Source organism: Chionomys nivalis, chromosome 15 (assembly GCF_950005125.1).
Source record: "Chionomys nivalis chromosome 15, mChiNiv1.1, whole genome shotgun sequence".
NCBI lineage: Eukaryota > Metazoa > Chordata > Mammalia > Rodentia > Cricetidae > Chionomys > Chionomys nivalis.
Window position 1 is genome coordinate 48,939,706 of NC_080100.1, and position 22,709 is coordinate 48,962,414.

At 42.9% G+C, this 22,709-nt stretch overlaps 2 protein-coding genes and 1 non-coding gene across 4 annotated transcripts in view; all 3 read left to right on the forward strand.

Moving 5' to 3' along the window:
• The window catches only part of Polk (DNA polymerase kappa), a 59,538-nt gene extending 46,459 nt beyond the window's left edge, over positions 1-13,079 (forward strand). The window contains exons 9-15 of the mRNA XM_057790120.1: positions 199-365; positions 3,495-3,527; positions 4,963-5,059; positions 6,891-7,062; positions 8,857-9,759; positions 10,885-10,918; positions 11,435-13,079. Of these exons, the coding sequence (XP_057646103.1) occupies positions 199-365; positions 3,495-3,527; positions 4,963-5,059; positions 6,891-7,062; positions 8,857-9,759; positions 10,885-10,918; positions 11,435-11,519 (1,491 nt within the window). The 3' untranslated portion in view covers positions 11,520-13,079. The remainder of the gene's footprint in view (positions 1-198; positions 366-3,494; positions 3,528-4,962; positions 5,060-6,890; positions 7,063-8,856; positions 9,760-10,884; positions 10,919-11,434) is intronic.
• A 1,438-nt stretch (positions 13,080-14,517) lies between these two features.
• Positions 14,518-14,659, forward strand: LOC130887707 (small nucleolar RNA SNORA28). Its single transcript, XR_009058400.1, has one exon. It is a non-coding gene; the product is annotated as a small nucleolar RNA SNORA28 (small nucleolar RNA).
• A 7,281-nt stretch (positions 14,660-21,940) lies between these two features.
• Positions 21,941-22,709, forward strand: part of Ankdd1b (ankyrin repeat and death domain containing 1B) — a 63,057-nt gene continuing 62,288 nt past the window's right edge. For both annotated transcript variants that reach the window (XM_057789920.1, XM_057789921.1), the window contains exon 1: positions 21,941-22,112. In XM_057789920.1, the coding sequence (XP_057645903.1) occupies positions 21,941-22,112 (172 nt within the window). The remainder of the gene's footprint in view (positions 22,113-22,709) is intronic.

The window sequence follows — 22,709 nt, forward strand, 5'->3', positions numbered from 1 at the left end:
CTGCAGAAGACTATAGTCCTCAACTCTTACTCGTGGCGGTTTATTTATCATGTTCAAGACTGTGCGTTCAACATTCTCCTTCAAACACGCCCACACTTATAATCTCATTTTAAAATCCTAAATTATAAATGTTGGTTCATCTGTGACTATACCACCCTGAACACACCCAGTTTCATCTAGGTGTGGATTCTCTTGTAGGTTTCTGGAATAGGAAAAGTTACAGAGAAAATGTTAATGGCTCTGGGAATTGTTACTTGCACAGAACTCTACCAGCAGAGAGCATTGCTTTCTCTCCTTTTCTCCGAGACATCCTGGCATTATTTCCTTCACATCGCCCTGGGTCTAGGGTCAACAGACCTGGCAAGGTATCTATAGAGTAATTCGGCTTTTTATCATTTTCATTATCATTTATCGGTGTCAGTTTGAACCTTTCAAGTGTTTTTAAATTCATCTTGACTGATTTAACTTAGGTTCTATCTTGGTTAAAGTTGTCGCTTTGACTGTGGAAAAGGGGGGTAATGACTCACTTCTAGGTGTTGGCTTCAGCGGTGAGGACTATGGGAGAAAGGAATGGTGGTTACTTCCATCCCCTGCCTGTCTTGTTCTGTTCTCAGATTGTAAAAGGAAGGTTGGTGGTCAGGTTGTTGAGGAAAGAGAGGTAGCTTATGTTCCCCAGTTTATTGTTTAGCCAGAGCTTCTGATGTGTGAGCGGGTACTGCGTACTTATCTCCCATTGGACTCTTGTAAGCGCTAGAGGCATTACCAGTGGTTGGACAAAGTTCTGCCCTCATGAAGTTTACACCCTAGTGTGAGAAATAGAAAATCCCAAAGAAACAATGCAGAGAGTGAGGTGGAGTGAGGGCTAAAGAGTGACATCAGAGATTTCTGCAGGGTTGACAGTCCTGAGGTGAAGGCTGGAAGGAGCTGACCTCGCAAGGCCCTGGGAGAAGGTGGGACACCTAAACAAAGTTCTGTGTTTTCTTCCGCCAGCTTTTCGTCTGGGCTTTGAACTGTTGTGGATGGGTGGAGAGAAGCATGAAAATCCTCAAAGTCAACCCTAGGCAGTGTTTTTATCATGAGCCATCCTGATAGCAAACCTTTAAAAGACCGTAGGATGGGTTATGTAGGGAGAGTGCAGTGAGACAGGCATACAGCACCATCGTGCCCGGCTCTCTTTATGTACTTGTGTTTACATTAAAATCAAGAGGATGTGGATAAAATTCATTACAGAAAAAAACAGCAAAGTCTGATGATGAGTCAGAGGCTACCTAGGCTAAAAACATAGTGAGACCCCGTCTGTCGGAGAGGGAGCGGGGCACGCAAAGCTGGCGGTGTTCGTCTCATTCTTTGTTCCTTGAGGCTGCAGTTTGAAGACTGATCTTGCATGTACATAATGGAAGTGAATTCACAATTGTAAGTTGTAAGTGATCTAGATTGTTTATTAATGCAAATATTGTGATATTTTCAGTTTGATATAATGCAGCAGGTGTTAGTCTGTAGTATAGAGAGGCCAGTTTTAGGTGAAAGATCGGCAGCTCACTTGTGATGTACTGTAGCCGGCCTTCCTCCCCTCAGCCTGTGTTCTCCCTGTGCTGCTCGGTTTGTAGTACTTCTCCTTTCTGAGCATACCGCCCTTTGTTGTTGTTGTTTGTTTAGTTGTTCTTTGTTTGTTTGTTGAGTTTGGGGGGCTTGGTTCTTGTGATTGAACCTCACATATATTAGGTATGTGCTCTACCACTGAACAACATCCTCTCTCTCTCCTATTTTAAAATAGGGTCTCACCTAGGTGACTTTGAACTTACCTAATAGCCAAGGCTGGCCTTGAACTTATAGGCCTCTCGCCTCAGTATCCCTAATAGCTGGAATTATTTCTATAGGATTGTGTTGTCGGGCCTACCTTCTTTCACTTTGGTTTTGTTTTGCTTTTCAGTATTGGGACTCAAACCCAAGGTCTTGGTCATGTAAGACAAGGTCTGTATGACTAAGCTACCTTCACAGGCCCTGTGTGTTCTATTCTTGTTTACGTCCACTGGGGTGTAAGCTGCTTAAGACAAGCAGTTGCTATACTTTATTAGCTATTACCTACATTCTCGAACAACTCTTAGGCATATTACATCCATTAAATGTTTGGAAAATGAATAAAACACGAGTTACTTGAGTTTCTTTAGTTCAGTTGTCCCTATTAGAGTAGCTAGAGTCCAGTCAAAGTAGGTGGTTTAGATCCTCAGTCATCACCCTATATCACATTCTGACTGAGATGAAATAACGAACGGAACGTGGGGGGGGAGTTGCTGTAGAAGCCCGCAAACGAAGCAGCCTTGAATTCTGTGAGATGTAGACGGAGCCCGTGGCCGGGAGCCCGTGGCCGGGAGCTGTTACGCTGCTGCCTCCTGTTGATTTTCATACCTTTAATATTCAGACTTTTAATAGAAGCAGGTGAGATACTATTTACAAATATTTTTCTACCATAGATATATAAGTGATCCATAACACATGAAATCAAAGTATCTTATCTCTTTATGTCTTAGTGACAGTGTCACTTTTAGATTTAAAAGAAAGCATCCATGGTTTTTGTAAGATAAAAAATTTTGAATGAAGTATTTAAACAGAATGTTAGGGGCTTGTAGAAGTGGCTCAGCAATTAAAAGCACTGGCTGCTGTTCCAGAGGACCCAGTTTTGATTCCAAACACCCATGTGGTGGCTCCATTCATTCTCTCTCTCTCTCTCTCTCTCTCTCTCTCTCTCTCTCTCTCTCTCTCTAGTTTTTTGAGACAGGGTTTCTCTGGAGCCTGTCCTGGAATTAGCTCTTGTAGACCAGGCTGGCCTCGAATTCACAGAGATCGCCTGCCTCTGCCTCCCGAGTGCTGGGATTAAAGGCGTGCGCCACCACAGCCCAGCTCTCTTCTGACTTCTGTGAGCACTGAACATACATGGTGCACAGACAGACATAACAGCAAAACACTCATACACATAAAATTAATTAATTAATCAAAAGGAATATATTAAATTCTCTTATTGACCAAAAGTGATGTGGGTGACCTTCTGTGTAAGTGTTGCTATTATTGTTTGATGAATAAAGCTGTTTTGGCCAATGGCTTAGCAGAGTAAAGTCAGGTGGGAAATCTGTACAGAGATATATAGAGAGAGTAGGCAGAGTCAAGGAGATGCCATGTAGCTGCCAAAGGACAAAGAAGCCAGAACCTTACTAGTAAGCCACAGTGATACACATATTAATAGAAATGTATTGATTTAAGATATAAGAGCTAGCTAGGGATATGCCTGAGTTGTTGACCAAACAGTGTTGTGATCAATATAGTTTTGTGTGATTATTCAGGTCTGAGTGGCCGGGAAATGAAAGCACAGTCTCCATTTACATAATGGTGCCCGACGTGGGACTCAAACCCACGACTCTGAGATTAAGAGTCTCATGCTCTACCAACTGAGCTAGAACTCAATTTTCTTTGAGAAATAAATACTTTTTTTCTCATTTCAGAGATGGAGAAAGAAAAAGCATGAGCGTTGAAAGGTAATGTTTTTTATGTTAAATAAAAATAAAGTTAATGATCCATTATTCAATGTATATTAAACTGTTTCAAGTTCATTTTTAGTAAAATATCACTATCGTAAAAAAAATGTTTCACAGTTTGGGCATCTTATACCCCAAAGTAAACACCTATGCTCAACACATTAACTTTGATTGCTGTGCTCACAGTAGAACAGCATAGTTGACATTTATACTTTTAACACAGATGTTACTCCTGTTCAGGGAAAACTAAGCATTTTAGGATTTCTAATCTTTTTTATAAGAACAATTAAATGTTTATCTGAGAATGATAAAACATTACAGTGGAAGTACTAAGAACTTCAGGTGTTGGCCAAGTGAACAGAGGTTTCAAGTTACATGTTAGCATCTCTGATATAAATTTCGGAAATCTGACATGCTTCAAAGCCAAGACTTCCCGAGTGCTGAGATGCTATCGCACATGGAAAATTTTGCCCCTTGTATGTGATGGTTTTCCATCAAAACACAGATTATTAGAACACTGTGTACAAGTACCTTCAAACTCTGTGTATAAGGTGTATACAAAACAAATGAGTTTGTTTTAAAACCTGACTCCCATCTGAGGATATCTCACTGTGTACAGACAGATATTGCATGTTAACTTGTCTTAAAAAGCAACCCAGATCTAAATCTTCCTTTTTAAATGTTTCAGATAAAGAGTCGAGCCTGACGTAATATTGGTAAAGGAGAAGTTAGAGAGTGTCTAGTTTTGTGGCCCTGCATCTTGTTTGGAGCCACATGAAATCCTAATGGCACTTTGTTTAGAGGGAAATGTGTCCATTTTAAAAGTCCCTCAATTATTTCTTCAAAACATCAGAACTATTGAGACATTTAAGTATCACTGACTGTTTCTTTCCTTTTTGAAAACTCCCCTTAGATTTTCAAAAATGTACTAGGGTATCAAATTTGGTTCGGAACTAGGGGAAGAAAATCCTGGTTCACAATCACATATAAAGTGTTAGTTTCTTTGCTATGTAAAGAATTCATAATAAGAAAGTATCAATATGCTAGTTAAAAAATGAGTGAAAACTGAGCATGGTGGCATATATATACCTTTAATCCTAGTTTTAGAGAGGAAGAGACAAGACCAATCCCTGTGAATTCAAGGGCAGCCTGGTCTATATAGCAAGTTCTAGCCCAACCAGGGCTACAAAGTAAGATCTTGTCTAAAAAAAGAGAAAGCATAAAATTGTGGATTTTGCCGATCAGTGTACCTATCTAAATGTTTTTGATCACTTATATAGAATGTAGATATTTTTACTTAATTATGTGTTAGTTGATGTGAAAACTTTAATTTGTACTGAGAAAAATATGTTAGGTTATTTGAATGTACTCTATTGTTATCAAATTATCCCTCTGTAGTTTACACTGTGCACCCAAATCTTTCTTGTCTCTCTAGGACGTTCAGTGAGATCTTTAAAACAGAAGAACAGTACAGCTTATGCCAAGAGCTGTGCACTGAGCTCGCTCGTGATCTCCAGAAGGAAGGACTGAAGGTGCTGGGTTTTTATGGGATGATATCAGTTTTTAGCTTTTCTCATTGTAGGATAGTACTCTAAGTCAAGGGACCACGCATTTGTTAAAGTGGGTTACAAATAAAATAGAATGTTCCTATTCCCAACAACTAGAAACAAAGTTGGGTCTGACCTGTGTGTGAGGTCTGTGATGAGGTCACTCTGTGAAGGATACCTTGTGACACTGGAGTGGTTCCAGGGTGATAAGGCCAGCTCTGTGCCCTTAGCACCCTGTCTGATTTAGGTGCCAGCTCAGACTTCGTTCCCAATCATCCTTGGAGGCTTTGCTTACAGGACAGTGACCTTCTAGAGCAGGCTTTGTGTTTCGGGGCTCTGGTCCTGGTTAACACATTGAGAATGGAAGCCTGGAGTGCCCTGAACTGTCTTCCTTCAGGACAGTCCACATTTAGTGTTTTCTCAGTCCTCTCAAACCTGGGCTAGTTATTAAAAAGTGTAATACAAAAGTATTAAAAAGTTATCGCAAAAAAATTCGAGTATTTGATGAGAGTTTTTACTTCTAGCTCTTCTTTACTTGAGTGTAAAATAGTTCTTTTGGAGAAGTTTTTGAGATACACTTTTATTTTTAGAGTCATTTCAGACTTACAGGACTGTTTCCTTTATAGCTCTCACCCATTTTCCTCAATTGTTAACATTTTTGTCACACTAGAAAAGTGACATTAGTACTGCTGTTAACCACGTTCAGACTGAGTCTGGATCGCTCCTGTCTTTCTATGAATTCTCTCCAGAGAACCGCGGGTGGCTAGTGTCCTGTCACCTTAGTTTGGTCTGAGATCGTTGCCTTTCCCGCTTCTTTATAGAACCCAGTCTTGAGAACCTTATAGCCTACAGAAAGCCACTGTGTTTGCTTGTCCTGTGGTGTAGGCCATAGTGTGGGAAGAATACCACAAAGGTGAGGTGGCCTTCCCATCATTTCCTGCCGCCCTCATCACCTGGTTAAGGGAGTGTGTGAGAGAGGCTTCTCCAGCCTGAAGTTAGTGGTTCTGAAGTAAGTCAGGAAGTGAGTCAGAAAGCTGACCTGGCCTCAAGTGGAACAGCTGCCCACTGCTTTAACCCCAGGAAATACTAAACTCTCATCAGTCCTCCCCGACTGGAGCCTCATGTCCCTAAGACACCAGCTGTAAAGATGATTCCTAGAAACTTCTAGCGCAGCACTCTGGCTTGTGACAGCCTTGCAGTAAAGGCTGACCATTCATTCCCTGGCCTTCAGTGCTGAATTAACCCGAGGGAGCGGGACAGTAGATGGAAAGACAGTTCACTTTGCTCTTCATATAAAAGTATTTCTTGGGCTGGAGAGATGGCTCAGAGGTAAGAGCATTGCCTGCTCTTCCAAAGGTCCTGAGTTCAATTCCCAGCAACCACATGGTGGCTCACAACCATCTGTAATGAGGTCTGGTGCCCTCTTCTGGGCAGCAGGAATATACGCAGAATATTGTATACATAAGAAAGAAAGAAAGAAAGAAAGAAAGAAAGAAAGAAAGAAAGAAAGAAAGAAAGAAAGAAAGAAAGAAAGAAAGAAAGAAAGAAGAGGAGGAGGAGGAGGAGGAGGAGGGAGGGAGGGAGGAAGAAAGAATGAATTTCTTAACTGGCTGAGGAAGGAACTACTGATTATTCACTAAGTGATATTTTTCAGACCCGGCTCTTAACTGTGAGAGTTTACAGGACCATGTTTTATAGCAGCTGATTACATGTGCTTGTTCCTATGTACAGACAGCCTTCCTAAACATTTCTAACCTGGAGTCAGCTTCTGCTCCGTTCTGAAGCCTGCCGTGGTAACACGCTGCATGTCTTGTAGGGGAGAACTGTTACCGTTAAGCTGAAGAACGTGAACTTTGAAGTAAAAACTCGCGCGTCTACAGTTCAGTCCACCCTTTCTACTGCAGAAGAAATATTTGCTGTTGCTAAGGAACTGCTAAGGACAGAAATTAACGCGGCTTCTCCACATCCCCTGAGGTTAAGGTTGATGGGTAGGCCTCTCTCCCCCTCCTCTTTCTTGTTTTCCCTTATATGTTTAATGGTCCCTCCCTAAAAAATAAAGTCAACTTGGGAGATCTTTTTCCCTCTGTTTAAGAACTTCCTACTCTGCTGTTGTACATTGTAATTCCTAGAGCCAGATGCATGGTCAGAATGTGATTTTAATTCTGTCTGGACCTATGGGAGTTCTTCTCATCCTTTTTTCTGAAGTCCTTGAGGCAAGGTGTTTCCAAATGCAAAACTTAACAGACTTGGGAAACAAATGCAAAGCATTTAAATTATCCTCTGTAATGCTCTGTTGGGGCTCTAGTGCACCGTGACATGAAGAAACACGTGGGTATTTCTGTCACAAAACAACAAAGACAACTTGTTCTTTAGATTGTGAGGGTACTAGATAACATCATGTCAGTTTAGTCAACTACAGAGACTTCAGCTACAATTTCAGAAATTTTGGATTTCAAGAATTACAGTCCCAGATTATGACACTGCCCGTCATTACCTGTGGGACACAAGCTAGAAAGCCGTGCTTCCACGTGACTGTGAGGTTGCTAAGAGAGGATCATTAATCTTGCTTTCACACTTGAGAGACCGCACACAGTGAAACCACTGAAGGAAGTATATTAAAAAGAACCAAATAGCCGGGTAGTGGTGGCGCACGCCTTTAATCCCAGCACTCCAGAGGCAGAGACAGGCGGATCTCTGTGAGTTTGAGGCCAGCCTGGTCTACAGAATGAGTTCCAGGACAGCCAATGTGACAAAAAACCCTGTCTTGAAAAACCAAAAATAATAAATAGTAATAAAAATCATAAATAAATAAAATAAAAACAGCCAAAGAGCAAGTATGTACAGAAACTTTACTCATAATTGCAAAACCTAGAAGCAAGCAAGGTTGTCCAGACAATGGGATGATGTTCAGTATATAAATAAGCTACAAAAGGACAAGGAGCAAACTTAAGTAAATATTGCTAAGTGAAAGAAGCAAATATTGTATGATTCCAGCTATTTGGTATCTTGAGAAAGGTAAAACCTTGGAGCCAGTGAAAAGACAATATTGCCCAATGAGACAGATGAAGAGAGAAAGCAGAGGACTTTGAGGCTAGTGAAACAAGTGTGAATCTAATGGTGAATTCACGTCTTTATAGCTGCATCTTAACTCATAGCATGGACACTGCTAAGAGTGGATGCTGAGGGAAACTGTAGACTGGGTGATAGTGCCCCGTGAGTGCATGTGTGTAGTACCGGAAGCTGTGTGTGAATGACAGCAGGGGGCATATGGGAATTCTCTGTTCAGTTGTCGTGAAAATGAAGTACTCCTTAGAAAGTGAAGTCTATTGAAAAAAAAAAAATCAGAGCTGAAGTCTCTGTAGCTGACTCCAATTAGCTACTGCCTACTTAATGGCACCCATGTGAAACATTACTGCAAGTTCTATATAATCACACCAACTCCAACAGATTAACATTTACTGATACCCAGTTTTATAAAGCAAAGTGAGTTTTTCATAATGTAAGCTTCGAAAAACTATCCTTTAATTTGGAAAATGTTGGTCTGGGAATGTGGCTAAGTGGTAAATTATATGCATAACATACTAAAGATTTATATATGGGTCCAAACCTTAGCATTTAAAAAAAGAGTATGTATGTGTGTGAGTGTGTACATCTCCAGCGGCCCTTACTTCTCTAGTTACCTTTTGCATATGTGTCATAATAGTACTGTTAAATGTTTGTTCCTTTGTATGGGTGTGGCTATGTTTATACAATTGGAAAGTAACGGTTTGGGTTTCATTTAGGTGTGCGGATGTCGACTTTTTCCAATGAAGATGACAAGAAGCACCAACAAAGGAGCATCATTGGCTTCTTACAAGCTGGACAGCAGGCTTTGTCATCTCCTGGGTGTGTTCTAGACAAAACCGACAAAACTGAGTTTGTAAAGCCTTTGGAAATGTCTCATAAGAAGAGTTTTTTTGATAAAAAGCGATCAGAAAGGAATTTGAGCCATCAAGACGCACCCAGATGTGAAATTGTGGATCAGCAAGCTGTACAGATCTCACAACCATTCCAGGCTTTAAAGAAGACGAGCGAGAGTTTGGAAACATCAAAGAATTCCAATAACTGTCAGACATTTACGTGTCCAGTTTGCTTTAGGGAGCAAGAAGGTATCAGTCTGGAAGCCTTTAATGAACATGTAGACGCGTGTCTGGATGAACCGTCGACCAGTGAGAACTCTGATTCCCATGCTTCCTCGACAGCTATTGGTCAGAAGGAAGATGCACACCTTTCTATTCCACTATGTGAGAAGCGGGATGATGAAGTTGCCGAGATCACTTCAGCGGATGGTGTAGATCTGGCAGAAACTGAAGACAACTCATTGGAAGCAGCAAGTATGGACACTTTAGGGAGTAATCACAGCAAAGCGGAATGTTCTGATATTCCAAACCAGTCTTGTCCTGTTTCACTGGCGAATGAAACTGTCAGAATATTAAGTAGGCAAGAGTCCATCCAGCCCTGTACAGATGAGGTGGTAACAGGACGAGCTCTAGTTTGTCCTGTTTGTAACCTAGAACAGAAGACTTCCGATCTTACCCTCTTCAATGTGCACGTGGATATTTGCTTAAATAAAGGCATTATCCAAGAACTGAGAAACAATGAAGTTAATTCAGCTAACCAACCCAAAGGGAGCTCCAGAAATACTGGTAAGCATATAGCTGTGAAGAGGAATGCAGCGCGGGGTGGAGACCGACCAGCAGTCCTTGCTAGTCTTGCATAGGACCCGGGGTTGGTCCCCAGAACCCACATGGTGGCTCACAGCCATCTGTAACTCCAGTTCCAGGGGATCCAGTGCCATCTTTTGGTCTCAACAGGCACATATACAGTACACAGACATACATGTAGGCAAATACACTTAATACCAATACACTTAAAATTAAATTAAAAAATAAGAGGAATGTGATTTTCTAGGGATATGTCTTCCTAAACTTACTGAAAGTGTTAAATTTGAAATAGAGACTATTAAAGGGGTGGCTTGTGCTTGCTCTCATTGAGGAAATAATAGTTCTGCCTTACCATGGCGAGAAATAATTCAGACTGAGCTATTGAATTGAGGGCAAACTCAAGTTTAGTTTTGATTTAATATAGAATGAAGTTAAAGCCGGGCGGTGGTGGCGCACGCCTTTAATCCCAGCACTTGGGAGGCAGAGGTAGGCGGATCTCTGTGAGTTCGAGACCAGCCTGGTCTACAAGAGCTAGTTCCAGGACAGGCTCCAAAGCCACAGAGAAACCCTGTCTCGGAAAAAAAAAAAAAAAAAAAGAATGAAGTTAAAAGTGAAAGGATCTGAGTGATCTAAACAAAATAGAAATTCCCTGGGGAGCAACTGTTGGTGCGCAGTGACAGACTAGCTGCATTCAGAGAGCCAGGAAGCCTGGCACTTGTCTGTCTGTTGTGCTGATATAGCAAGGTTGCAGAACTTAAGCTTAATGCCAGGAGAACTAGTAAAGTTAAGATTAGCCTTGTGAGACTGGCCATGTGGCTCGAGGGTGTAGGTGCTGGATAACAAGCCTTTCAATCTGATTTTGATCTCTGGACCACATGATGGGAGGAAAGAACCTACTTCCCATAGTCGTCCATTCACCTCCAAACGTGTACACGCACATGGAAGCGCTAGTTTAATTAATGTAATACAATAGTCTTAAAAGTTAGTTTGGAGTATGTATAATATTATCTTTAGTCTGGCAGTTTTATCTCTTTAATGTTTGTGAAGCTTTTTCAATTGTTTTATCTTTTTCCTAATGGAATTTCTTGGTTATTCTTTGCCCTGTAGACAGACTTCGGAAGGCAGCAGGAAGGACAAAAAGGTATGACTGAGAGCCACAAACTCATGTTTTATTCTTGAGATTTTAGGGGCTAAACTTTGCTTTTATAACTAACCAAGTAACTTTTTTTTTTTTTTTTTTTTTTTTTTGGTTTTTCGAGACAGGGTTTCTCTGTGGCTTTGGTGCCTGTCCTGGAACTAGCTCTGTAGACCAGGCTGGTCTCGAACTCACAGAGATCCGCCTGCCTCTGCCTCCCGAGTGCTAGGATTAAAGGCGTGCGCCACCATGGCCCAGCACCAAGTAACATTTTCAGAACTATTTTTTGCAGGCTGGGAGGTGGTGGTGCACTCCTTTAATCCCAGCACTCGGGAGACAGAGGCAGGTGGATCTCTGTGAGTTCAAGGCCAGCCTGGTCTAAAGAGCTAGTTTCAGGACAGGCTCCAAAGCCACAGAGAAACCCTGTCTCGAAAAACTGAAAAACAAAACAAAACTGTTTTTGCAAAATTATTTTCACATATTTCCTTCTACATAGAAATTGTGTATTCTTTCTCATTCCAGGCCAGGACTGAAGACAAAGAGCTCCACATCAAGGAAAACAAAAGCCCAAAGTTCCAGACAGACCCTTGATATATTTTTCAAATGAACTTTGAACATTTTTATTGAAATTTTAGTTTTATAATCAATGTATTTGTTCCTCCTCATTTTAAATTTATTACTTAGGGAAGACAAGTATAATAATACCTCCCCACATGGCCTTTTTAAAGAATTTAGACTATATATTAACTTATTTCTTTATATTTTCTTTAATAACCGTAAGAATCTCATTCCCAGTATATATCAGTTGGAAATCAGTCTTGTTAGAGATAACTTTAAAACAAAAGTAAAAGGGGCAGTCAGAAGATGACATGCTATTTTATAATGAATATAAAATACTTATAAGGACTCTGAGTCATGTGCTCTTGTTTCTGCACGGGCATCTTAGTGCCTAGCTGCCGGGTCAGCACGGGCATCTTAGTGCCTAGCCACCGGGTCAGCACGGGCATCTTAGTGCCTAGCCGCCGGGTCAGCACGGGCATCTTAGTGCCTAGCCACCAGCTCAGCATGGGCGTCTTAGAGCCTCGCTGCTGGGTCAGCACGGGCATCTTAGTGCCTAGCCTCCGGTCAGCACGGGCATCTTAGTGCCTAGCCGCCGGGTCAGCACGGGCATCTTAGTGCCTAGCTGCCAGGTCAGCACGGGCATCTTAGTGCCTAGCCTCCGGTCAGCACGGGCATCTTAGTGCCTAGCCTCCAGTAAAGAAATATTTAGTTTATAACTCAAAATTGTTTGTTTTTTTAACTCAGTACTTTAAATGGCAGTATTTCGTTTCTTGGTAATTACGTTTGGCTCCCTACAAATCTGTAGTAAACAAGATGAGTTGTGAAGTCACTTGATTTTCTTCCTCCTCGCTAAGAGAAAATGTGCAGCTTAGAAGATGAACGCCTGGTGAAGTTCTGCCCTTCCCTCAGCTAACGTTCCCGCGTCTCTGTTGCTATTTGTGAAAGGAGAAAGATTCGCAGCAGTTGAGGAGTTGTTCCAAGCATGGTGCCACCCACACGCTCTTATCAAAAAACGCTTTTTGCTACTGCTTTAAGAACTGAATCTTGCACACGCCTTTAATCCCAACACTCAGAAGGAAGAGGCAGGTGGATCTCTGAGTTCAAGGCCAGCCAGGTCTACAGAGAGTGTTCTAGGGCAGCCGGAGCTACACAGAGAAACTGTGTCTCAGAAAACAAAAAAGGAGAAAGAGAACTGAATCTTTTTTCTTATGGTTTTGGTCTTTGAATATTTTAGTTCATTTAGAGTAGACAGGGAAATATTTGAGGAATAGCTAACATCCTTAGGGCTTTTCAAACCTTTGCCACAGTCACAACCTGACTTTTAATTACTGGCCTCATTAAAGATGGACTGAAAGCTTGCTGATGTGCTAGCCCCCAACCTATACACCTGACTTATACACCATGGACAGTCCCAAGCTGTGGTGTTTCGGTTATTGATTGTGATTTACTTATGTAAATTATTTATAAAATTAAGTTCAGTGAAACTGATTTAATGTATTGAAAAGTAGATATTACTGTATTTATTGTTTTTCTCCATCTAAATTTATTTTTACTGTTTTCCACATTAAATAATAAATTATTTTCATTTAGATGCCCCATTTAATTGAATGCCATAATATATAACATTTAATAATTTAAAATAAAAATTTAAAACCTTTGAGAATCTCTTACATGTGTAATTATTTACATTATTTTCTTCTCTTACTCTTTGTCTTTCAGCTTCTCCCATGTTCCCCTCAATCTCTCTCAAATTCATGACCTCTTTTTAAATTACTATTGTTACATATAGGTGTGTGTGTGTGTGTGTGTGCATGCACGCACACACTGTTACTTGTATGTAACCTGCTGAGTCCATTTAGTACAGCTCTATGTCTGTGTGTCTAGGGCTGACTACATGGGGCTGAGTAACGTACCCGTGATTGGCCCTGGAGCAGACGGACTCTCCCACTTTCAACTGTCGTTAATTACTTGTAGCTCTTCATCTAGGATGGAGCCTTGAGAGTTTTCCCCATCCGTGTTGGCATGTTTAACTAGTATTGCCTTTGTGTAGATCTTGTTTAAGTGACTGTATTGTTGAGATTTTGTTGGTGTAGCTTCCTCGTCATACATAGAAGACATTGTCAGCAGACTTCCTGGTCCTCTGGCTCTTACAGTCTTTCCACCCATCCTCCACAGTTCCCTGAGCCTTAGGTGCAAGAGCGGTGGTGCAGGTGCCTCAGTCAGGGTGGCATATTCCCCTCTCAGCAGGAGAAACCAGGGCTTCCTAGAGAAATGACTACCTCCTCACCAGAAGGCTCCTAAGCAGAAAGCTTTGTCTTGGCCTCTCCAACCCAACGCAATTCCATGTCTCTCTCATTCCTTTGTGTGTCGTCCCAGCTTTGAGTCATACCTCAAATCTGTTTCACCATCCCGACTATCCCCAACCATCCCATCCCCATCCATAGGCCGTTTGCCACCTGGTTGTTGATAGACTGAGTCCTCTTCACTTCCGGATCACAGTTCATCTTCAAGGGAAGACAGGGCAAGAAGCCAAGGGCAGCACTGTAGAGGAACACTGTGGTTGACTTGAGGTCCGCTTGCTCTATGCCCAGATTCCTCTACGTGCCTGATCTTCTCCAATAGCTTCATCTTTGTTTTCTATCTGGACTTCTCCCACATTCTTTATTATCTGTTTTATCTTGCGTATCCAGCACATTTTTTAAGTTCTTGAAGAATTGTTAGAAAGCATAACGAAACTTAGAAGGGATAATAAGTGAGGACCCATAAACTTAGAAAGTCAAATCATGGGAAAGCATGTTTGCAACACATGTATGTAGTATTGGTGAGGGGGAGGGGCTAGAATCTGGAATATTAATTTGATTGTTAATTGAGACTCGGGAAGAACAATAGCCGGTAGAACGTGACACAAAGGACTTTAAATGCACTTCACATGGAAGAAAATCTGAATGGCCAAGAGCCGTCAAGACGGTCTTAGCCATACTAGTCACCCGGACAGGGACAGTTAAGCTACAAAGAGTATTACAGCATTTCCACTGTGTTAGAAGAAGAAACAATTCGGTGCTTCTAGGTTTTAGAAATGATTTGACAAACTGTCTGACACAATTTGAGCTTGCTAAAGCAAGAAAGTCTAACCTATTCCGGTGTTCTCTTCCTCGTGAGACAAGCCGTTATATAGGCTCAAACAATATTAAAAAAAAAAAAAAAGAAAGAAATGATTTGAATCCTCACTTTGAGAATAGTCACTTCTGAAAACAATTTGGTTTTTAGTCAGTTTAGCAGATGAAATGAGTAAAAGGTAGAAACAAGTAAAAATGAAACTTCATATGGTCAGCGTGTTTGCCGACGTTATTTTAAGAGAAAGTTTATTTTTAACTCACTTGCCTGCTTTTTAAATAAATCTACTTTTTTCAGAGTTCAGTAAAATTTTGTCTGTAAAATCAATACTATTCCTATAAATCTGCTATAAACAATTAGAAAATAGAATAAAAATAATCTTGTGTATCATGGGGATCTGAGAGGTACCTCAGAAGGAAAAATGTTCAAGGATTTGGGAACAGATGAAAAGTACAAGTGAATCAATGAAATAATCTTATTCACGAACAGGAAGAATGGCTATATAAAACTACCCCTACCCTGGTGTTAGTTATATATTGTTAAGTAAATAATAGTCAAACCCCCTTAGAAATTGATAGATAGAGCCAGGCATGGTGGCACACACTTTTAATGCCAGAATTCAGGAGCCAGAGGCAAGAAGATCTCAAGTTCAAGACCAGCCTGGTTTATATACTGAGACCCTGTCTCAAGAAGAGAAAGAGAGATGAGTAGCTACTAAATTTTAGGTAGCAATTAATAAAGTATTAACAGTAGCATTGGTAATGGGAGGGGTATTTTAAATAACCAAGTGTGAACGTGTTGGCTATTAAATAAATGGTTAATAACTTATAAAGAAAACTTTAACTTAATTGCACCCTAACTGTGCTGGGAGTCCATGGGCTCCCCTCAGGTCTGATTATTTGCTAGAAGGACTAACAGAACTCAGGAAAACTGAAGAGCCCAAGATTACAGTTTGTAAAAAGATATAAATCAAAATAAGCAAAGGAACTAGATAAGACTCAGAGGTAGAATGGTTTCCTGTATATACAAGACCCTCTGTGTGATACGCAGTACGGTATGGGGGTGAGGCCGGCAAAGCCTCATGCTCCCAGGGGAAGCATATGAAGCATATACAATTCTCCCACAAGTACTGTATGCCAGCACATACAAAATATCACCAAGACACCCTGCTCAACCCTCAGTCACCCAGACTTTTTCCTGGAAAGTCTGCGGCAGGCATTCCTGTCATCCCAACTGACCTTAGCTTTAAACCTTCCAGAGAGCTTACTGGCCCAAGGTCTCAGTCTTCAGAAAGCAAGCATTCAGCTTCTGCTAGTTGGCAATGTAAGCTATCTCTTCAAACGAATACAATGTGGCCGCAAGCTGTGGAGAGGAAACATTCTTATCAGACTGGTAAAGGCCAGGGGCTCCAAGGCTGGTTCCAGAGAAAGGAGTCTTTCTTTGCAAAACATAGGAAGGAGTTGAGCAACCTGAACCTGCCAAGGTGACCCTTACAGTTTGCTTGCAAAATAAATGTCAATCAGAACTGTATTTGAATAAAGAATAAAAAGATAAGTATCTTAGGGTGACTTTTTTTCCTCCCTTTTTTAATGCAGAAAAAAGTCTCCAATTTTTAACATGTTGAGGGCGTCTCTGATACGGAGCCTGGCCTGCTTGTTTATGGCATTATCATTAGTATGTCCTACAGGTAGCATAAACAGTCCTAGTGATTGCGTGTCAGTACAACCGTCTCTTCGACAATGTCCTGTTGTTGGGGTAATTTGTGGCTAGACATCTTACTTCTGTCCTCTGGGACAACAGAAAAGCAGCATTCTGGGAACGTATTTGTACACACAGACCATTCTCTCAAAAGTGCTTTGGATCCAAGCTTAGCACGGAATTGGAAGGTTCAGGAGCCTACTGAAGGGCGATCTTCAAGAGACAGAGCACCCACGCTGACACGGTAGGAACTGTGCTGCTGAGATAAAGAAGGAGCTTCATGCCCAGAGAAGGTAGGCAGTGCCCAGCGTAAGAACACAGGAGGTAAAATCAAGAGAAGGCTAGCAATCGACACCTGCTGCTCTCATGTTAAATGTCGCTGTTCATCGTGGGCTATGTGTGACCTCATCCCCCCTATTTCTGCCTCTACTTCTGTCAACCCCAAACATATTAGCCAATTCCAGTTGCCCTTCTAGAGCCCTCTGGAAAGATCCATCTCTCTCCTTCTATGAAGCTCTACTAGTTGCCCACATGCTGACACCCCAACTGCACAGATTCCTCAGCTTCCCCTGTCAACTCGAGTGCCTTTCCAAAGATTGGCCATAAAAAGTGTTTTCAAAATATCATGTTGAGTTGTTTTTTCTTCAAAAGCTGTTAACTCTGCAAGTTTGAGAGGAATGGTAAGGGAGGAGTTAGTGATTCTCTGTGTGTGTGTAAACTATGGTACAAGTATTCCCACCTTGGCACAAACTATATAATGTTAGCCAGTCAAAATTCCGGAAATGTGATAGCGTTTGATAACAAATATAAGGTACCTGCCTTGTAAGGTCAGTCATGCTCTCCTAATACTAGCCTACAATCTGGTAAGCAGAGAGCCACACAGAAAAGCACAGCAAATATTCTTCAGGGGCTTCATGAAGAAAGGGGAACTTGAAGCGGTTATTAGTCCCACACAGAAGGGCATCCTTTCCTGAAGGGGCCTTTGCGCCTATTGAAAAAGCATTCCCACGTGATGGGGGAGGGTCAGCGGGCCTTAGGAAGCATTCTAGACACCCAGCAACAGAGCACACACCAGAAGGAGAACTCTTGGTCGCTAAGGTGACTGCTGACCAGTCACTGCTCTGTGATTGCAGGCTGGCAGAAATAGGCTGTTTCTCCTCTGATTCCCAAGTGTGATGGCCTGGCACAGCACCAACGGCCTTTTGTTAGCGAGCAGAAGCAAATGTCTGGCGTCTCAAAGGCATTCCCTGAGTCCATCAGAGCAGTTCGCGTTCTTACTCTTGCAACACAAGCCCTTGCAGCAAGGGCTAGGTGCATGACTGAAGGTTAGCCAGTGGGCTGTGTGAAGAAGCCTTGTGCAGTATGCTAGAACCTTCTTCTTGTGGAAGCTCTAGTGTCCTCTTTAACTCCCTGGTTCTCCCCTCCTGCCCCTCTTCCTGGAAGCAGACACAGCTATTTTGTACCTGAGTTGGGGGTACCCATGGAAACAGCAGAGTAACAGGCTAGAGAGCCTGGCTCGGAAGAACTTGGTAGAAAAGAGTTTGTTTGGGTGGAAGTGTCACTCCACCCCATATACCCAAAGAGTCTGGAATGTTTGGTTGAAAGTTCCATCCCAAGCCTCTTCCCCTGGGAGTTGCCTCAGCCCAGACTCCATCTCTGAGAAAGCCCGCCAAATGGTGACCCCTCCCCAGAGATGCTAAAGAACACTCCCACAGGCTATTTAAACTACCCCCTCCCCAGAACAAACACGTGGTTTTCCGGTCTTCTTTTCCCATCTCCTCTCTGAGGGCCTGGAAGGCCACTCGAGATCGCTAGTATCCATTAGACCTGGGCTTTTTCTAATTTGGTTTAATTTGGTCTGATTTGGATTACTGTGTCGGCGGAGAGATTTATTGGTACACAAAAACTTTTCAGAGTTATCATGGCACCCTGGCCTACAAGCTTCTAGAACTTCTTAAAACATTTTACTCACAAGAAGGAAGAAGAATCAACCTCAGGCAACAGTTTTTCCTCAGTGAGGGCAAGATTCTTAAGAGGTAACTATGTGAAGTGGGACTCTAGGGGACAGCTTCTGACCAGAGAATAAAGGAACGAATAAATAATGCTACCTCCTCCATTTTCCTCTTTCTCCTCTTCTTCTTCTTCTTCTTCTTCTTCTTCTTCTTCTTCTTCTTCTTCTTCTTCTTCTTCTTCTTCTTCTTCTTCTTCTTCTTCTCCTTCTCCTTCTCCTTCTCCTTCTCCTTCTCCTTCTCCTTCTTCTTCTTCTTTTCTTCTCGTTCTACAAATTTAAACATACCCAGGCATGTCCCAGCCTTTTGAGATAGAAACACGATGTTAGCTTCAAAGTGCACACTTAAGAATCTTGCAATCAGGGGCTCCCTGCAGGGACTCTACTCCCCGCATACTGCCTCTCTCTTCCTATCCCACCCAGCTTGCATCCAGAACCCTCCTCCCTTCTGCCCCCTTCCCTCTTTGGGCACATAACACCACCCTGCTCAGCCTGTCTGGGCGCTGGGGGGCGAATCCTCAGGGCAAGCAGGTGGGCGGGAGTTCCTTTGTTTCACTGGCCTGCCTGCACCAAGCAAGGTAGGCGCTTTGTTTACCAACTACCCAACCAGCACGGAGATCTGATCTCGGCACCAGGAGAGCCATCATTGGGAACCTTCATCTAGCGATGGATGGAGATAGAGATAGAGACCCACACTGGAGCACCGGACTGAGCTCCCAATGTCCTTATGAGGAGCAGAAGGAGGGAGAACATGAACAAGGAAGTCAGGACCACGAGGGGTGCACCCACCCACTGAGACAGTGGGGCTGATCTATTGGGAGCTCACCAAGGCCAGCTGGACTGTGACTGAAAAAGCATGGGATAAAACCTGACTCTCTGAATATGGCGGACAATGAGAGCTGACAAGAGGCCAAGGACAATGGCACGGGGTTTTGATCCTACTTCATGTTCTGGCTTTGTGGGAGCCTAGACAGTTTGGATGTTCACCTTCCTAGACCTGGATGGAGGGGGGAGGACCTTGGACTTTCCACAGGGCAGGGAACCCTGACTGCTCTTGGAACTGGAGAGGGAGGAGAAGAGGAGTGGGGGGAGGGGGAGAGGGGCAGGAGGAGGGGGAGGGAAATGGGAGGCGGGGAGGAAGCGGAAAATTTTTTTTTCAATAAAAAAATGTTAAAAAAAAAAGAATCTTGCAATCAGGGCTGAGAAGATACGTTAACGGTTAAAGTGTTTGCAAGAAAAGTGTGCAAACTGGCATTTGGTCCCCAGAATGCATGTCAATGCCAAGTCGGCCTGGTGGCCCTGCCTATGATTCCAGCCTCCGGGGTCAGACACAGGAGCTCCCCTGAGCAAACTGACTAGCAAGTCTAGCCGTATCCTGTGAGCCCAGGATTTGAGAGACCTGCCTCAATAAGGCAAGAAAGCAATCCAGGATAATTCCTGACATAACTGCAGCCTCCACATGCACCTAACAGGTGAAAAACTTGCATACATGAATACACACCACACACTTGAAAGTGGAAAAAAGTCTGTCAATATTGTTTTAAATTTCAAAACATTTTAAGTGTGTTTGTGGTTGAGGCTAGGACACATTCGTTCATAGCTGTTCTAGCCACGTGTAGCCTTCCTAGCCAACCTTCTGTTGGGAGGGAAATGAAAGCTTTCAGAACTGAACACTGGCAGCTGTTCCCTGGTAGAACTGTTTTCGTATTTATTTGACAAGCTGGTCTCAAGCCTGGAAGTACTGTAAGGCACTGGAGGTACAGCAAGGGAGAAAGCCTGAGAAACCTCCTGCCTTGGTGATGTTTAATGTTAGATACATGCTAAATAATATCTGTTCTGTCTGACAACTACCATAAACGAAAGAGCAGCTAAAGGAAATGAAAGAGAGAAGGGGTGGTGCTCATAATATTTTAGAATCAAGTGATTAGAGTACCTTCTTTGAAAGAAATTACAGCCTGAGCTTTAATTATATGAAAGTTGAAATCATTGAATAAAAGCATTGAAAAGGGTGGCGAAGAGAGTTAGGTCTGGAGAGAGAGTTAGAAACCGAATGCTGTGCAGCAGAAGATACCAGAGGAGCAACCGGAAGGGGAAGAGCTTCCCTGGCAAGGTAACCTGTTGGGAAATATTATTTTATGATGTGTTGCATTTGTTTATGCTGTGGACTATATGTTTAATGATGTGAGGATGTGTTGCATTCGTGTATGCTGCACTTGTTTAACTATGTGAAACGGTGTTACTTTCCCTGCCTAGAATACATGATTGGTCTAACAAAGAACTAAACATCCAGTAGCTAAGCAGGAGAAAGGAAAGGCGGGGCTTCCAGGCAGAGAATAAATAGAAGAGGAACTCTGGGAAGAGGGAATAGAAGAACAAGAGGAGGAGGGTGGACTCCAGGGACCAGACTACTACAAACCATGGAGCAAGAAGTAAAGAAAGGTAGGCAGGATAATTTAAGAAAAGCTGGCGAGAAAGGAGCCAAGCTAAGGCCAGGCATTTATAAGGAAGAATGTGTGATTTATTTGGGAGCTGGATGGAGGCCCTCCGAAGAGTCAGAAAGATAAAAACAAAATCCAGCCACACATCAGCACACTGAGATAATTCATTTGCTGTTTGAGAAAGACAGCATCACGTGGTACTTCATAGCTTGCATCTTTTCCAAGCTCTCAGGAGAATCAAGAAGAAAAGCTGCCTCCATGTATTGCTTCCGGTCAGCATTGTGACCCATGCTGGAGGAGGGTCAGCCTTTCGGCATTTCTAGAAGGGTGTAGAGCAAAAAAATCAGTGCTTTCAGTTTGTTTGTTTTTTGAGACAGGTTTTCTTAGTGTAGCCCTGACTGTGGCACTCTTTCTGTAGAGCAGGCTGGCCTCAAACTCACAGAGATCCACCTGCCTCTCCCTCTCCAGTGCTGGGATTAAAAACTGCCCAGCAACTTTTATTTTTTCTTGTTGAGAGCATTAACAGAATGACAGAGACGAGGTGTGAGCCACTCAGAGTTAGTGCTAGAAGTGAAACTCTAGTCCTCTGAAGAGCAATAAGAGCTCTTAACCACTGAACCGTCTTTTCAGCCTTAATATTATATAATTTACATTAAAATGAAATATCTCATAAGTTCATAATAGAAAACTAAAGTCGTATTGCCTCTTTTATTTGAAGTTTATTTGGTGAGTCAGGGTTTGTTGGACTTGGTTCTGTATTGTTTCAGTTTTTAACAGAGTCAGCCAGGAAAGCAGATAATTTCATGATTACCAAATGAGAAATTGGGTCATTTTTTTTTTCAGGAGGAAATTTTGGAAACCCAGTTAGGAAATATTTAATACTGAATTTCCAGTAGTGAGTGAGCACTGACTATAAATCAAAGCCAGACATTTTTAAATGGTACAAAGAAGTGATGGAGTATGAACTCGGAGTTTCTGAGGGCTTGCAGATTTCTAGAACTGTTTCCTTTTGTGGACAGCCAAACCTAGTACCTGACATGCCACACCTAAGGGTGGCCTCCGCAGACCAATCCAAGCCAGGGCAGGGCTGGAGAACCAAGGCCTGTGCCTAGCCACCCGCCCCAAGAGAGCAATCTCAACCCAGCTTCTGCAGGGTGCATTTTCAGTCCAGCCCGGCACCCTGGTGAAGTTTTCACAGCTAAGGTGGCCATGAACCCCGAGAACAGCCGGGGCCATGGGGCAAGGGAGCTGATGCTCCAGGCGGCCAGGACCCTGAGGGCTGACCTGAGGGGCGCGGCCACGGGGCCCTGGAGGAATCTGGCCAGGGTGCCAAAGCCTGAGGGGACGGACGAGGAGACTACAGCTGCAGGACATGAAAGCTGTGAGTTCTGAGACAGGTCTCCTGGTGGGCAGAGGGTGGGCTCAGGCTGAGGAACTAGAGGAGTAATCACTGCCACCTGGAAGGAAACAGGCCAGCAATCTGCCCTGACGACCCTCAGGATGTCCCCCGACACTGCCTTACCACGCCCCCATCCCCATCCCCGAGTGTTTATTCATGCTGCACCCTGTACTGTGGACAGGGGAATCGCCTTTCCAAGCTGAAGAGGAGACTGTTTAAAGAAATGAGTAAGCCCTTTGCAAATAGAATTCCTTGTGCTCTTATCTTAAATCATGATTTACGTGCAGATTTATTGTGTGACTTTAAGTCACGTACAGTTGTTGCTAGGTTTCTAAAGCATGGGGAATAGATCAGCCATGCCTTGGCAATGATAGCAGTAACTGAGGAGGCCCCAATGAGGAGGTCATCGGGAGTTGAAAAGGGAACAAGAGCTACAAAGGTAGCTCACTTTCTGCTGTGGTGGAAGTTAGTGGACCATGAGGAAGTAAACCCGTGTGACCATTTGAGGGAAAGGTCTGAGAGCGCTGTGGAGACCGTGAAACAACGTGACACGGGTGGGACCAGGGCACTGGCAGACTT